Source organism: Phascolarctos cinereus, unplaced genomic scaffold (genome assembly GCF_003287225.1).
Source record: "Phascolarctos cinereus isolate Bilbo 61053 unplaced genomic scaffold, phaCin_HiC Scaffold_9;HRSCAF=440, whole genome shotgun sequence".
NCBI lineage: Eukaryota > Metazoa > Chordata > Mammalia > Diprotodontia > Phascolarctidae > Phascolarctos > Phascolarctos cinereus.
Window position 1 is genome coordinate 197,036,299 of NW_027556402.1, and position 16,137 is coordinate 197,052,435.

At 42.4% G+C, this 16,137-nt stretch overlaps 1 protein-coding gene across 5 annotated transcripts in view; it reads right to left on the bottom strand.

The window, feature by feature from the left end:
- Positions 1-316: 316 nt before the first annotated feature.
- SH3BP2 (SH3 domain binding protein 2) overlaps positions 317-16,137 on the bottom strand; it is a 109,148-nt gene continuing 93,327 nt past the window's right edge. For all 5 annotated transcript variants that reach the window (XM_020992189.2, XM_020992188.2, XM_020992193.2 and 2 more), the window contains 10 exons: positions 14,940-15,057; positions 14,609-14,679; positions 12,663-12,751; positions 11,741-11,809; positions 9,263-9,890; positions 6,368-6,476; positions 5,226-5,281; positions 4,231-4,309; positions 3,150-3,209; positions 317-1,922 (listed from right to left, as the gene is read on the bottom strand). In XM_020992189.2, the coding sequence (XP_020847848.1) occupies positions 1,785-1,922; positions 3,150-3,209; positions 4,231-4,309; positions 5,226-5,281; positions 6,368-6,476; positions 9,263-9,890; positions 11,741-11,809; positions 12,663-12,751; positions 14,609-14,679; positions 14,940-15,057 (1,417 nt within the window). In that variant the 3' untranslated portion in view covers positions 317-1,784. The remainder of the gene's footprint in view (positions 1,923-3,149; positions 3,210-4,230; positions 4,310-5,225; positions 5,282-6,367; positions 6,477-9,262; positions 9,891-11,740; positions 11,810-12,662; positions 12,752-14,608; positions 14,680-14,939; positions 15,058-16,137) is intronic.

Sequence of the window (16,137 nt, forward strand, 5' to 3'; positions counted from 1 at the left end):
AGTAACAGAATGGGATATTCTGTAAGGCGACGAGTTCCTCATCAATACTGGAGTTCAAGTGGAAATACAGAAGGGGGTCATGCTTTAGGACTGGACTAAATGGGCTGATGACCTCTGAGGTTCTAATGCTGAAATTATGTGACTGTGACATCATCTTTTCAGTTACTTGGGAGCACTGACAGGAAGTGTATGAATCCCAGGAAGCAAGAGAAAAATGCAAGCTTCTATCCCCATGCAATATCGAACAAAGTAAATTTCACAATTTGGATTCAGAGCCCATTCTCGATAGGCCTGGTCAATACTGTGTAATCTGGAATGCTTCTAGTTCTGTTTTATTAGTTACTATCAGAGTCCCTCTTTAATTAGGGTTTAGCGTTAGCACAGGGGGAATGTCAAAGGACATAAACATTCCATACCAAATTAATTGTCCCCAGAGGAGAAAGAAAAGTCTGCTGCAATGCAAACTTCGTCTAATATCTTGGGCTTCGAGTTTCCTCCCTTTCTTGGCACCAAGTTCCCATTTGTTTTTAATCAACCCACGCCTGGAACAAAAGGGTCAATGTCTCATGGGTGGCACAAGGACAAGTCTTTTGGTTGGCTTGCTGCCAATGAACACGTGCCCAAGAGTTTAGGATGAAAGGTGGGCTCAGTCTGGGACTTTGTGCAAGGAAGAGTAGCTTCCCGATGACACTTTGCAAGGTGGCAACTGAGAGGTCGAGGGGCAGGAGAACCTCTGCACACTGGCCCAGAGAGAAATCAGAAGTGCCACATGAAATCCTTGCTCAGGACAGAAAGCCTCGTGACAGTCTCCCTTTCCAACAGTCCATTCCTGTGCTCATCCCTCATAAGGATCTACCACCTCCCCAGGGAGGCTCTCTCTTCTTTTGCTGCTCCTGATGATTGGCAGATGGGAAGGAGAAGGCTTCTTTTCACCAATGTTCTCAGTTCATTTTGTTGCTTGTGAATGTATTCCCGGCCAGCAGGGAAAAGGAGGAGTGGAGTCTCTGTGAGGGTCACTTTGAAATGTTTCTTGCTTGAAACACAAGTGAACATAACACAATTTTGCTTGTTTAACACAATTTAAAACAATTAATTAATAACAACAGCTAGCATTTATACAGCGCCTATTATGTGCCAGGCACTGTGTTAAGCGCTTTACAATTATGATATTTGATCCTCACAACAACCCTGGGAGGTAGGTGCTATTATAATCCCCATTTTACAGATGAGGAAGCTGAGGCAAACAGATTAAGTGACTTGCCCAAGGTCACACAGCTAGTGCGTGTCTTGGGCTGGACCACACTGCCTGGCTGTAACTACATTGCTAAGACTTCTCAAGCTGACTCAGCAACTCTTTGAGACACAGTATCCTGTGCCCTGATCCATAAAAGTACCTCTGCCCATTTCCACAGCGACCTTTTCCAATATTGTTACTGGTATCTCCAGTTTGGCCACCAGGGAAGGAGTCCTTTGAGAATTCCTTGGGAAATGGGGTTGAGGATGTGCTTATTTATGATGAATGCATTCACTCTTGGGGACGGGGGGGGGGGGGTTGGAAGAATCAATGGAAGAAAGGTGGAGAGTGAACCAAGTCCACCTGCCTCTGGGAGGACCACACAGCAGAGCTATCACAGGTTCAGAACAACATGCAGGAGAGATGAAATCAAGGGCCCAGGTTGGGCGGGCAGCTGTCAATGGAAGTCAAGACCGACCATCCAAGCTTTTCTTTCCTCCATCTGTCTCCGGGTTCAATTATTGCACCAAATCACTAGGTCAGGCAGGTGTCACCTGGGCCCTGAGTAGCCATAGGGATGCTGAAGAAGGAGGCTCTTGTGCCCAGGCAGGACATGGGTGTAATAGTGCTCAACCAGGCTTCCAATGCTCACAAACAGAAGCTCTCCTTCAAGGTAAAATCTGGAGTCCTAGAGTAAAACGAAGACAATGCTTATCTCTGGGATCTAAAAACATTCCCTTCCCCTTTATTTCTTGGCTCAGATAACCATTCACAAGATTATCCCTCCTATCTACCCAAAGGCCTTGGGAGAAGCATTAGTTAGGGCTGAGTTAGAAAGCTCTTTTTAATTTACTTAAAAAATTAAAAAAAAAATTTTTTTTAGGCAGTTGGGGTTAAGTGACTTGCCCAGGGTCACACAACTAGTAAGTATCAAGTGTTTGGTTTGAGGCTGGATTTGAACTTAGATCCTTCAGACTTCAGGGCTGGTGCTCTATCCACTGTACCACCTAGCTGCTCCAGAAAGCTCTTTTTAAAAAAAGCTTTACCTAGGGACAGCTGGGTGACACAGTGAATAAAGCACCAGCCCTGGATTCAGGAGGACCTGAGTTCAAATCCAGTCTCAGACCAGACACTTGATACTTACTAGCTGTGTGACCCTAGGCAAGTCACTTAACCCCAACTGCTTCGCGAAAAAAAAAAAAAAGCTTTACCTACAGGTGAAGCATTACCTGTCACTGACAGGCTTGAGGCATAGACATGGTTGGAAGGGAACAAAGGAGAGGAAAAGATGAAAAGAGAAAGGAGGAAAGTAATGTCACAAAGGGGGAGCAGAAGAAAGGAAATGGAATAGGAATGGGGGGATGAGGTTTCCTAGCCTGGAATCTTTATGGGGGCCAAAAGAAAAGAGAGGAGGACGGGAGAAAAGGGGGACAAAGAGGGGAAAGACGAAAAGGAAGAGAGAGGAAAAAAGAATATGTTAACAGCAGCAGAAAGTTCAACATACTTTCTCTCCTCCAATTCTAAAAGGTGTCTCAGTGTTACCTCTCTAGCACCAATCCCAAGGAATTCCTTCCTTAGTTCTAGTGGGAGCCCAGACACCAGGGTTTCTATTTTGGCTTGACAGCTACATGATTTAGGGTAGACCAGTGCTCCCTTCTACCTCCACTTCCTTAAGCTCTAAAATGGGGAGGAATTCCAAGGGCGCCTACTGGATCTATGTGGACATAATGGGGATGAGATGAGATGCCACAGGTGTGACACACCCCAGTAAGGAGAAAACTCAAAACACAAGTAATTTCTGCTGTAAGATCATCTCCAATCCCCAGCACAAGCTGACCAACAGCTCTTGCTTAAAGCTTGGTCCCAGGAAACAAAAGGCCTTGAAATCTCAAGGCCCACGAACAACAGCTCTCACCTTTTCAAAGATCCGGTAGTTTCTCACTTTGTTAAAGGCTTCATCCCACACAACCAAAACCTGAATTTAAGAGGGGGAAAAAAAGGATCATCAAAAAATCAGTTCATCTAAATGCTACAGAGACCAATTTGTGCACTGAGGTTGGGGATCTGCAGGCAGGACAGAAAAAATAAGGGCAGGAGAAATAGTAGAGAACGTGGGTGCTCTGCTGTCTTCAGTGTGTGGAATCATTAGAGTAAGGAGAACTAGACTGAGGTTCTAGACCTGTCTCTGCTATTTTCCTTACTCTGTGTAACCTTGGCTAGAACTACTAACAATTCCTATTTGTAGAGAACTTGCAAAGTGCCTTCCTTAAAACATCCCTTGGGTTAGTTAGTGCCAATATTATCTCCAATTTCAAAAACAAGGGCACCAAGCTTCTAGGAAATTAAGTGCCCCCTGCCACCTGAGTAGCAAATGGCAACAGGCATAATTAGAACTCAAGTGTCCAGGCCTCAGTCTTTTTATTTGTCAAGGGAAGGATTTGGATGAGATAATCCATATAGTCACTCTTCAGTTCTGAGATTCTGTGTTTTAGCCTTTAAGGCCGGCAGAGAGAAGAGGCAAAGACGGAGATCTCCGCTCCCTGCCCCAAGATAAGCTGCCAACTTTGTTCCTCACTTTTTTTTTTTACCCTCCCTAAAGCCTGGATGGCTGGGTCACTGGAAATGACTTTACAGAAAACTATTTTTGCTCCTAGCAGGTAAGGGGAAAAAGTCATTGCCTTATTATGAATATTATTGATACCAGTAATAGTATCAATATCATCTTTTCTATTAGATTAACTGCTAAGAATCTCAGTTTCCCAATCCATAAAATGGGGACAACCCACACTACCTGCCTTCACAGGGTTATGGTGAGTAAGGCACTTTACAAGCCTTAAAGTGATTAGTAAATGTTGGTCATTAAAATTATTAGGCTATCCTGAGGAAGGCATTTATTTGCCTTTGTATCTCCCCCAATGTCTATATACAGGACTCTGAACATAGTGCTTGTTGAATGAATGAACGTATGGAATTGACACTTGTCTGTGGCATGTTACCTTTCCCGTCTTCGAGGAATTCCTAATACAGTAGAGTCCATCTTGTGGCTGTCCCCTAGGATCAGTGGCTTTAAACAAGCTAAAACAGAAGAGAGTAACTGTAAGGACTTCATCAAACAGTTCCAAATATAGCTTCTTTGCACTGAATTGCTAAAGCTGAGGAGACAGGCTGGAGGCCCACCCTACTGAATGCTATGATAACATTTTCAAATAGTACCACAGTTGGTATTTAATACCTTTTCCTGTTTTTTTGTTTTTGTTTTTTGTTGTTTTTTTTTTTAACTAGACATGTCTGGAACTTAAGAGGACTGTGCTATACAATCTCAAATGCTATTTAAAAAGTTCAGTTGCTTTCCATGATAATGGCATCATCCCATTTCCTAATCTCAATTATAAAATTGCCTCCCACCAGGGTTTCCTGTGGAAACAGCAGTTTATGGAACTGTCATCTGTTTTTCTTTCCAAAAAGAACAATGATAGCACCCCAGAGTTGGAAGGGACCTCAGGGGCCACTTAGTGCAAACTATATCTGAACATTCATGAATCTCTGCTATCCCAGGCATCCAAACACAATGGAAAGAGTATGGGATTTGAAGGTGGGAATCTGGATTCAAATTGTAGTTATACCACACCTGAATGATCTTGAACAAGTTCCATTCACCTTTCTGAGTCTCAATCCTCTCAAGTGTAAAATGAGATCAGGCTAACTGGCCTCAAACGTCTCTTTCCTCTCTAAATCTGTGATCCAGCCATATCCGACAAGTGGTTACTCAGCCTCTGCCTGAAGACACCCCACTCTCTCCCCAGTGATGGGGAACTAACCCAACAAGGCAGTCCTGTCCACCTTCAGACCGCTCTAATTGTTTGGAAATTCTTTCATATATTGACTCCAAGTTGGCTTCCTTATAACCTCCACCTATTCCTCCCATTTCTGCCCAACAGACAAGCATCTCACATCAAAGCATTTTAAATATAATAATTGGAATTAAGCATACTTTTCCACTTCATAGGATTCGGTGGTGTTGACAAAGATGGAGCTAGGCAGCGGCACCTGGAAGAAAGAAGAAAGCAATGTATACAGTGCCTTAGTACGTGCACACATTCAAACACATCCACGTTGTTGACAATAACCTCCCCCTTGGTCCTCATGTTCTGTATTTCTATGACGCATTTATCACATGAAATTCTGTATTACGGGTATTTGTGTTTACATCTCATATCCCTATCAGACTGAAAGTTTCATGAGAAATCTCCATCATGACTTTTCTTAATTTTGTATTTCACCCAATGCCTCGCACAATGGAAGCTTGATAACTATCTGGCAAATGTTTTCTTGAATGTATGCACGCTGATGATAGAATTCTGGAGCCCATGCTCAAACACTTGGGACTTGTCCATTTAGTAGTAAATCGTTTCCTCTGGCTCCCCCCACCCCCAATCCACTGCAGTACCACCTTATGACTCACTGCTAAAGGAACCAACTTCTTAATGAACCATTCCCAGACTCTCCAAACTGGATCTCTCCCTTCTTGGAATTTCATATCTTTTTCAGACAATGATGTTCTATTTTGTATTATTGTGTCTTGGTCTTATTTTCTGTACTAGCCTGTAAATTCCATTAGGGTAGGAAATGTGTCTGATTCATCTTTGTATCTCCTTCAGAGCTTGGCTCAGTACCTGCCTAAATGTTTGTTAAGTGAACACAGTTGTATGTGTGTTCACCCCCCCCCAATTAATTTAGAAATCTCATTATCTATCTCATTTCTATGCTGCTCTATCCACTCTATGAACAAAGGTGGTAAAATTTCCCTTTGGGAAAGGCAGGCAAAGCAGAGTAATCTCCTAACACACAGCTCTTATCGCATTATTATTCTGCTCGATGACCTTCAATGTCTCCCAACTGTCTACAGAATAAAGTTTAAATTCTTTAGGCTGGTATTCAAGACTCTCCCTGATCTGGGACTACTTTACCTTTCCAGCTTTATCTCATGTAACTCCCTATCACATTAATCTATGGAACCTGCCCAAATGGACTACTCATTATCCTTCAATCTCATTCTACCCAGCCCAGGTCCCATCTCCGGCTCAGCCTCCCTGCTAGGAGTGCTGCTCTCTTCATTTCATAAATAAACTATACCTTTTCATAGTCTTCATCTGAATCCTCGCAGCTGGTATCTAACTGAGTTGAGAGTGAAGTTTTCTCAAAGGAAAAGCTTCTGAAACTCTGCCCATCTGGTGAGGATCTCCTGGAAAGAACAAGTAAACTGTGAACACTGCTGGTTACCATAGCTAACTCTCCCCAACAAGTTCACCTGTAGGATGCCAGAGCTAGAAGGGCCTTTAGAAATGATTTAGTCCTTAAGATTGTTAAACTGAACCCTTCTCAGCATTACGAGAATCTAAGACATCTCCAGAGGCCTCGGGATGGAAAATGCTGTCCACATCCAAAGAAAGAACTATGGAAGTCAAATCGCTATCACTTATTTTTACCTTCTGTTAAGTTTTGTTTCATCTTTCTGATGGTTCCTCCTATTGGTTTTAAGTTTTACTTACAACTTCACTCATGTGAAAATATGTTTAATGGGTACGTATATGTAAAGCCTATATCAGATTGTGCGCTGTCTTAGGGAGGGTGGGGGGGAGGAAGGAGGAGAAAAATTTTCAACTCAAAAGCATATGGAAGTGATTGTTGATAAATCAAAATAAATTAAAAAAAAAAAGAAAAGAAATGATTTAGTCCAACTCTCTGCTCATTTGGAAACCTGTCCAAGATTACACAACAACGTCATGACAACCTGGGCACTAGAACCCAGGTCTCTGTGTTCTTTCCTCTCCTCCATGCTACCTCCCAGAACAACAGTCTTCACTGAGTTCTGAGATGGTGTATTATGTCCATGGCACCTGTGCTATTGACCACTTAGAGTCAACACACCAAGCTAAGCGTCCCTTTCGAAACAGTGCTGCTTGCAAAGAAAACATTTTCTTCCTATAAATACGTGCTGGAAACCAATCTAATGTAAACAGTTCAGAGGCAGGTAGGTGGTGCAGTGGAGAGAACACCCAAAATGGGAGTCATGAAGACCCAAGTTCAAATCTGACCTCAGATGCTTACCAGCTGTGTGATCCTGGTTAAGTCACTTTACCTGTCTGCCTCAGTTTCCTTATCTATAAAATGGAGGTAATAATAGCCCCTGTACCTTCCAGGGTTGTTGTGAGAATAAAGTGAGGTAATATTTGGAAAGGGTTTTGTAAACCTTGAAGCACTATATAAAACCTACTATTATTAGGGAATAAAAGGACTTGCTGTTGAAAACTTGAATTCAAGGTACACTATTTTGACTGCAGTCAGTCATTATGGTGTTGTTTCAGGAAGCACAATGGGGGCTGTAGGGGCTGTGGATTCCATTCTCTCCTTCTGCGCCTCTATTAGGCATATATGCTCCCTCTACCAATGTAAGTAGCCATCCCTCTATGCCTTAATAGACAGGATTGGTGAGGTACTTTGATTGGGAAAACAAAGCAGACAAAACCAGCAAAATTCAGCTAGAGGCCAAACTACGGAGGATAAAACAGGTGCAGGAAGAGCACTTGGCGTCAGAAGCACCTGGCTTGCACCAGATCATCTTTGAGTTTTCTTCTAATTTTGAAAGTCTGTGTGAGGCTCCTTGGGAATCCTAATTCAAACACTAACCACTGTGGGCTTCAGTCTTCTCACTGGTATAAATGCGGGCTGGAAAAACAGAAGGTCTTTCAGGTTCCTTATGGTTCTTACTCTTAGTGATTCTATCTATGGTTTTGGGTTCCACCGACTGTCTACTTACTAGCTATGTAATCTCAGGCAAGTCACTTTAATGTTCTGAACCTCAGTTTTCTCATCTGTAAAATAAGGAGGCTTGGATGTTCTTCACAGAATTATTACGGGGACAGAGCTTTGTAAACCATAAACCCACCCTCTACTTCAAAGATCTGTGATTTTTGTCAGAGTGCATCCGCTCAGGCAGATCATAACTTTCTATGACATCAGGAGACAGTTTTTGTCGAGTTGCTCTGGCAATAAACTTATCCCCTGATAGCCATAGCAAGCCTCTCTGAACTTAGCTAGGCTGTTCCCTGGAATACAGGTGTGCTCCTGGATCCATAACTGATGTCTTGTCAGCTAGGCAGAACCCGTCAGAACTTGTACTCTGCTGGGAAATCTGTGAGCCAGAACGTCCTATGCAAACACACGTCTTAATTATCCTAAGTTCAGCAGGGCTATGAGAGCACCAACCAACTTCTTGGTGGTGGGAGGGGTTTCCATGTGAGGAAATAACTAAACTATGATTGTGGTGGGGAGTTATTATGCTTCTAGATAACTATTAACTAAAGCAGGAGAGTCCTAAAGCTCTGTTTATGGGAGATAAAAGAAATTGTTTTTGGAAGGCTGAATTCATTAAATTAAGATATACTATGATCAGTGCTTAGTCTAGTTTTTTTCAGCACAGACTTGTGATTTCATTAATGTGGAGAATACCCAGTATGGAAGCCTCTTCTGCCTTTGCAGACTGGATCAGCACCATGTCTGCAATTCAGAGCCTCAGAGGTGCCTGGAGTATTGAAGGCTTAAGTGATTCGGAAAGGGCCACACAGTCATGTCAGAAGTGGCTCTCAGTCTACCATACCACAATGTCTATATACAATCAAAAGGCATTATCATTATGGATCACAATAATTTCTGATATCTGTTCCATTAATTAAAAATTAGTTAAACTAATTCATAATATTATTTCTAATAACCAAAAACATCCAAGACCTAAGAAGTACACTCTAGAAAGTATTTCCAATAGGCCTCCAGATACCAAATATTAGCATCTTTCAAATTTTTCTGATTAGAAATTAAATAATGGTAATGCTAATTCTTTCTGAAAGACCCAATTATATCCATAGATGCTAATGAATCACAAATTTAGATTAATCATGGAGCCCCCCTGACTGAAAGGTGACAATTTCCAATGAAGGGCTAAGCCTTCAGTTCGGAGGGGCTCAGACTTACTGTAGTTGGGGAAGTGAAGGTTTTTCAGTTCTGGGCTTCAGTTCAGGTACAGGGTGTTTAGGTGCCAAGGCTGGTGGCCCAGGCATGGGATGTTTAGGTGCCAAGGCTGGTGGTTTGGGTGTCACAGGGGGCACAAATAGTCCAGGTTTGACAGCTTCTCTTATAGACTGTAACTCTCCCACCTTTATCAGTTTCGGTTTATTGGCTGGGATTGGAGGGGGCTCAGCCAGAGGTGATCCTTGAAGTGATCCTCGAGGAGAGAGGTGGATAGATTTTAACTTGTTGCAGCTTTTAGAGGTATTCACAAGATGGCTGACAGACACAAGCTCTGGAGAAGCTGGTTTTCTGAAGTTGGGTATAGGAGGTAGATTTCCCACGGGTGGATCGCTCTGTCTCCTACTGGGAGAGGACACTTTCAGATTAGGCTCTGGCCTCCAAGAAGATATCACTTCTCTTTTCAGGTCCTCAGGATTGATTTCCGGCAGGCCTCTTTTGGGAGGTGGGGGAGGATGGAGAGGTGCGGAGCACTTGCTGGAAAAGGAGTGTGACCGCTGTGTCTCTGAGTAGGCTGGTTTTCTTGGAGTGGGGATCGGCGGCGGGGGATAAGCTGGTGGGTGAATCATGATATCTGCAAAGGAAGAAGCAAACACCCTTTAAAAGAATGTAACTGCCTGGTTTACTCAGGGTGCTACAGTAAAAGGGCACCGCAAGGATCAAAGACATCTCCAAAGGCCTCGTGATGGAAAATGCTCTCCACATCCAAAGAAAAAACTATGGAGTTGGAAAGCAGATCGAAGCATACTATTTGCTTTTTTTCCCCTTCTGTTTTGTTTTGTTTCCTCTTTTTTGTGGTTCCTCCTATTGGTTCTAATTCTTACTTACAACATCACTAATGTGAAAATATGTTTAATAGGAATGTATATGTAGAGTCTATGTCAGATTGTGCACCATTTTGGGGAGGAACGGGGGAGGGAGAAGGAGAAAAAAATTCAAAACTTAAAAGCTTATGGAAGTGATTGTTGATAAATCAAAATAAATTAATAAAAAAAATTTTTTTTTTTAAAAATTAGGATTAGGAGTCGGAAGACTTGGTTTGAATTGCAGCACTGCCGTTTACTGCCTCTGTGACCTACAAGATCCTTTCCAAAGTGAAATCTATGATTCTATAAATTCAACAAATTTAGATCCCTCTCTATTCTTATGGGGGCTTAGAGTCTAGTACAGTGTCTAAGGCACATGGATAACTATGATATGCAACAATATATAAGTACAATCTGAGAAGGAACAGCTACAAGCTGGGGACAACATATCAGGGAAGGCTTCCCAGAAGAGGTGGCATTTGAATTGGGCTTTAGTTTAGAGGATGGGTAGGGATTCAAAAAGGGAAAGAGCAAGGGGAGACGTTTCAGACATAAGGGACAGCATGAGCAAAGACAGATGTGAGACAGGGGACTGAATATATCTAGGGGATAGTTTAGCTGGAGGAACACGGACAGATATACACATATATATACATGTGCATGAATCTGTATCTATATCTAAAGTGGCCTTAACTTGGCAGGCTTGAAGGCTAATAATAATAATGATGATGATGACGATGATAGTTAACATTTATATGGCACTATAAGTTTTGCAAAGTGCTTTATCTTGCTGATTCCTAACAACCCTGTGAGGTAGGTGCTATTATCCCCATTTTACAGATAAGAACACTGAGAAGTTAAAGGACTTGCCCAGGGTCACACAGCTAGTAAATGTTTTATATTCACTTCTGTCAACTACAGTGTGCTCAGTACCAGTCTGGGGGTACATAAGGAGTATCCACTGCCTTTATCCTAAAGCAGAGATGCTTTACTTTGCTATGGGCTTGCCAGATTCACTGCTGAATCAGATTATAATGTAATTGATGATTTTAAACAAAATAAGTGCAAATACAATACAACAAATAATGTTAATTTGTGGTTTTCTAAGTCAATATACAACCCACAGGGATGTTTCTATATGAATCTGATACCACTGTCTCAAAGGACCTCACAAATACAGTTGGTGACATGATAATCATATACACAGAACACCCCAAGATAGCACATATTCAAGTGTTACATTGTACCAAGCCACTTAGACTCACAGAGGTGGGGAGAAAGCTTATCGCACTTTAGAGACCCACTATCCCACCCTTCTTGGTTAATAGAGAAGAAACCTGAAGCCCAGAGAGGAGAGGGAACCCGTCTGCAGATCACAGGATAATAGCATCTTATAAGACATCTCATCACAATCCCTCATTTTGTAGATGAACACACCAAGGCCCAAGGTCCCTGAACCTTGAATCCAGTACATTTTCTACTATGCCACAAGTCACACACCATGCTAATGTTCTCACACACCCTGCCCCTCTCCAACACTTCACATAATCCCCACTACAAGGTTCACAGGCATAATGGTCACTTAATATGTTTAAGAAAAAGACAGGTTCATAACTACCTTCAACTTTCACAGAGTCTGGACTGTCTGGTTCCATGTAGGAGTCATCGTCATCATCATGTTCATAGTCTGTTTGTGTAAGCATGAAGGGAAGAAACATTTTTAAAAATTATTCAGTATCAATTCTGTGCAAGGCCCCTATGGAGGACACAAAGATAAGACAGACAATCCCTGCTGTCAAGAAACTCCAGAGTCTAGTAAAACAGCATGGATACAAATGGATAGAATACAAATTAGGATATGTTAAGTGAATATAAGAGAAGTGTAAAGTCCTATGAGATCAGATAGAGGAAAATTCACTTCCTGAGGCCCTAAGGCTCAGGGAAGACTTCCTAGAGAAGGATGTATTTCAGCTGAGCCCTAAAAGACAAGAAGGACCTCACTAGGTGATGGTAGGCAGGTGAGAAAAGGACATTCTTGGCATAAAGAATAGCCTTAAGCAAAGGTGCAGAGGTGGGCAATCTTCATTTCTCTGAAGCAGAGAATAAGCTTTATCTAGGAGCAAACAACCTTATCAAGCCAATTCCTAGTAGGCCTGATGGGCTTAAATCAAGGTTTTAAGTGGGAGTTCAGTTTTTAAAATGCTACCTAAACAAAGCTTATGCACACATATGGACACGTGCGTGTGCACACACACACACACACACACACACACACACACACACACACACACACACACACACAGAGTTGGAAAAAAAAGACAAGTATAGAAACTGGCCATTCCTTTTTCCTCTGTTGCCAGAGGACACAGGATCACTTTCTTTCATGAGGATACACATACTTTCAGGGAAGGAGGTGAGAGCCCAGAACTCTGAGCCCAGGAGCATTTCAGGGTGTTCAGGAGAGAGCATATATGGTGAGAAAGGAGAAGGGGGTGGGAAACTCCACAGACAGAGAAGGCACACAATGTGCTAAGACTTACCTTCATTGTCAGTGGGATATGGGGATAAACTGATATCGATGGGACGTTCCACAGAGCCATAGAAGCTATCTGTGTCAGAACTTGAGTCGCTAAATAATAAATGCAGAAAAGAAAGACAAAAGATTTAACACACACCCATATGCCAGTCTCCACCCCAAAGTAGTTTACAGGCCCAGACCAGGGGACGTTCTGGACTGTGATATTCCAGTCACCCTGCCTGCTATTTAGAGGAAAGAGCCTTGAATTAGAAGTCAAAAGATCTGGGTCCAAATCCTGACTCTGACCCTTACTGGCTTTATATGATTCTGGGCGAGTCAATTCATGCAACCACCAGCTTTCCCCATCTGTAAAATGAAGGGGCTAAATTAAATGATCCTTAATTTAAACCCTATGACTATATTATTCTGTGAATTAATTTACCAGCTTATATCTTTCATGTCACTGTTGTATTATATTCTTTTGTTTTGTTTTCTATTATATTCTTAATATATCACCCTATCCATGCTGTCACCCTCTTGCTCAGAAGCCTTTGATGGCTCCCCATGGCTTAGAGATTAAATCCAAACTGCTTAGTCCGGTATTCAAAACCCTCCAAAATTTGGTTCCGATCTCTTGTCTGCAGCCCCCTCTTGGACTATTATTTCTTTATGTATTTCAGCCAAATGAGATCACTTAATTTTGTACAATCACATCCCATGTTTTGTACCTTCTCCACATCAAGCTGTTGAGATCTGTCTCATTGTTAAGGACCCAGTTTAACTGCCACCTCTTCCTCAAAGACTCCTGGATCTCCCCAAGATGGAAATGATCTTTCTTTTGCTCAACACTTGAAGGATGTTGCTTATACTCCTATTTTTGACCCATAGTATACTCTAGTTGGTATGAGAATTATTTGTTTCTCTGCTTCTGTTTTCCCCACTAGACTGGGAGACCTCTGGGGACAGGGGCTGTGCTATTTCTCACTCAAGTCTGTTTCCCACAGAACCCAGCACAGGATCTCACAAGTGCTACTTTAATTCAGCTCCACAAATACTTTTTAAACACCTGCTACAAACAGTTCTTTTGGTTTTGAGCAAGGGATACAAAGTTGTCTTGGAAGAGCTTAGTATCCACTACAGAGAATGTGATACATACGTGAATAAGTATGATTTGTTGTACAGAATGTAGAAAAAGACTATTCCTGAAATGGATAGATCTCTCCAAAGACAAAGTATAATAGGGACAAAAGGAGAGATTTTAAAAAGTATTCTCAGAAGATTTGAGGAGGAAGGAGTCACTTTTACTAGAGAGGAAATTAGAAGAGACTTCCTGCAGAAGGCAACAATTGACCTAATCCTTGAAAGAAGAGAAGGATCTCCACAAGTGGAAATGAGGAGGGAAGTATTGCAGGCAAAGTAGATGACATTTGTGAATGCACAGAGGCCAGGGCACAGAATAAAATGGGGGCAGAGTTAATCCAACAGTCCATAAGATCATAAATTTGGAGCTGGAAGGGACCTTAAAGGCCACTGAAGATTCAGCAACCTCAGTTTACAGATAAGGAAACTGAGGCTGTAACCGCTTTAGGTTAAGTGACTTTTCATGGGTCACATAGCTAGTCAGAGTCAAGATTCAAACTCAGGTCTTTCTGAGTCTATTCAAGTCTCACACTGCAAAAACTAGTCTAGTTTATCTGGAACATGGAATGTACGAAGGGAAATAATGTGAGATGAAGGCAAAAAAGCAGGCTGGAGTTACACTGTGGGAGCACTAAATGCCAGGAAGAGAAGCCTGAATTTTCTTCTGCATGCAACGGGGAGCCTCTAAATGTGTGCTAAATCAACAAACATAAAGAGGGCAAAGTGGCTTTGCTTAGGAGTACTCCAAGAAGCTCCATTTTGGAAAGAATGTGACCACACGCCCTCCCACCCCCACCCCATCCCAATAGTCATTGAACAGCTACATACCTGAAATCTAATGATGGCTCTTTCTTCTCATGGTAGTGGCCTATTTCCTTCCTTAGCAGGGCCATCCAACTCTGAAAGAAAGAGAAAAAAAAACCACATTTGACCGTCTTGTTATAAATATGGATTAAATACTAAATACAGACTGCAGGAGGAGATCGAAAGCAGATCATGCAGAGATGGCTGCTAAGTTGATTTTGCCTTCGTAGGCTCATTGGGTATAGTGCTATAAAGGATGTTAGAGATTATCTAGTTTAACTCTCTCCTTTTACAGATTGTGAGCTGTCTTTTGACCAGGGAGCCATTCTTATCTGAGCTACTACTTGAAAATCACCTTTCTTTCATCTTCGGAGGAGGCTGAAAAGAACCAGGTTCGGTGCTTCTTGCTGATATGAACAATCTTGAAGGGAAAGACGTTGTTTGATGTTGTCTCTTCAGCTGCTCGCATTACCCTAGGTAGGAGACAAGTAGTACAAAATCAAGAAAGCACAGCAACGTGATGGAGTGGAAAGAGCCTTGGTCTGCATAGCAACAGACCAGAGTTCTAGTCCCAGCCCTATCAATGACATGCTGCGTGTCTTTTGGCAAACCGTTTAACTCTCTGAGGCAGGAATGATCCAGGCCTCTTTCTATTGCCCTAGAGCAAGACTTTGCCCGATTCCCCTGGCCAGGAACAACCTGACACCTCAGACTGGAATCTCAGGAGCAGGAAGGGCTCCAACCCAAACCTGAATAGGAACTCTTGTTATAGCATCCCCTACAAAGGATCACCTAACTCTTGCTTGCAGACCTCTGGCAGTGGGTAATCGACTACCTTCTGAGCCCATTATGAAGTTTCTCTTTATATCAAGACAAAATATGTCTTCGTAACTTCAACCCAGTTCTGCATCCTGGGACTAAGCCCAACCATGATAATGCTTCCATACAACACAGATACAATTTTACATGATAGCTGTCTCCCAATATCATAATTACAATGTTAGTGTTTTACTCCATGAAGGCAGAGACAGTGTCTCAGGACGCTCAGTGACATTTAAGGGCCTGCTGGGTGCACAAACGGCTTCAGTTCTTGCTAACAGCCTATATGTGTTACGACAGGCAGTCTACCTCTCTGTTGCTTGTTCTTGCAAAGCCTCTGAAGGGAAAGGGCCAGTGTGGTCTCTCTGCTGGGCTCAGTTACCTGGGGGTAGGTCTGAGCGCTTCACAAGTTCAAATGACTCAATTTGCCTTTTCAAATAAGCTTGTCAACCAACCAGGATGTGGGGTTATTTAGAAGAAATGAGAAAGCCAAGCAAGGACTGACTGGCATTATGACTTCAAGAGCTGGAAATGCTACCAGCCCTTTCACAAGCCAGTTAAGGGGCTTGTGTACTTGTAGCACCCACCAGACTGCTCTCTACTTTAACTATCTCTATTCCTGTCTTATCTGTTCCCTCTCCCTTACCCCTCTATAGACCCTAAGTGCTCTAGAGCAGAGAATGTATCCAGTTCACCATTCAGTTCACTGAATGTCTTACAGGGCCTGGCCCACA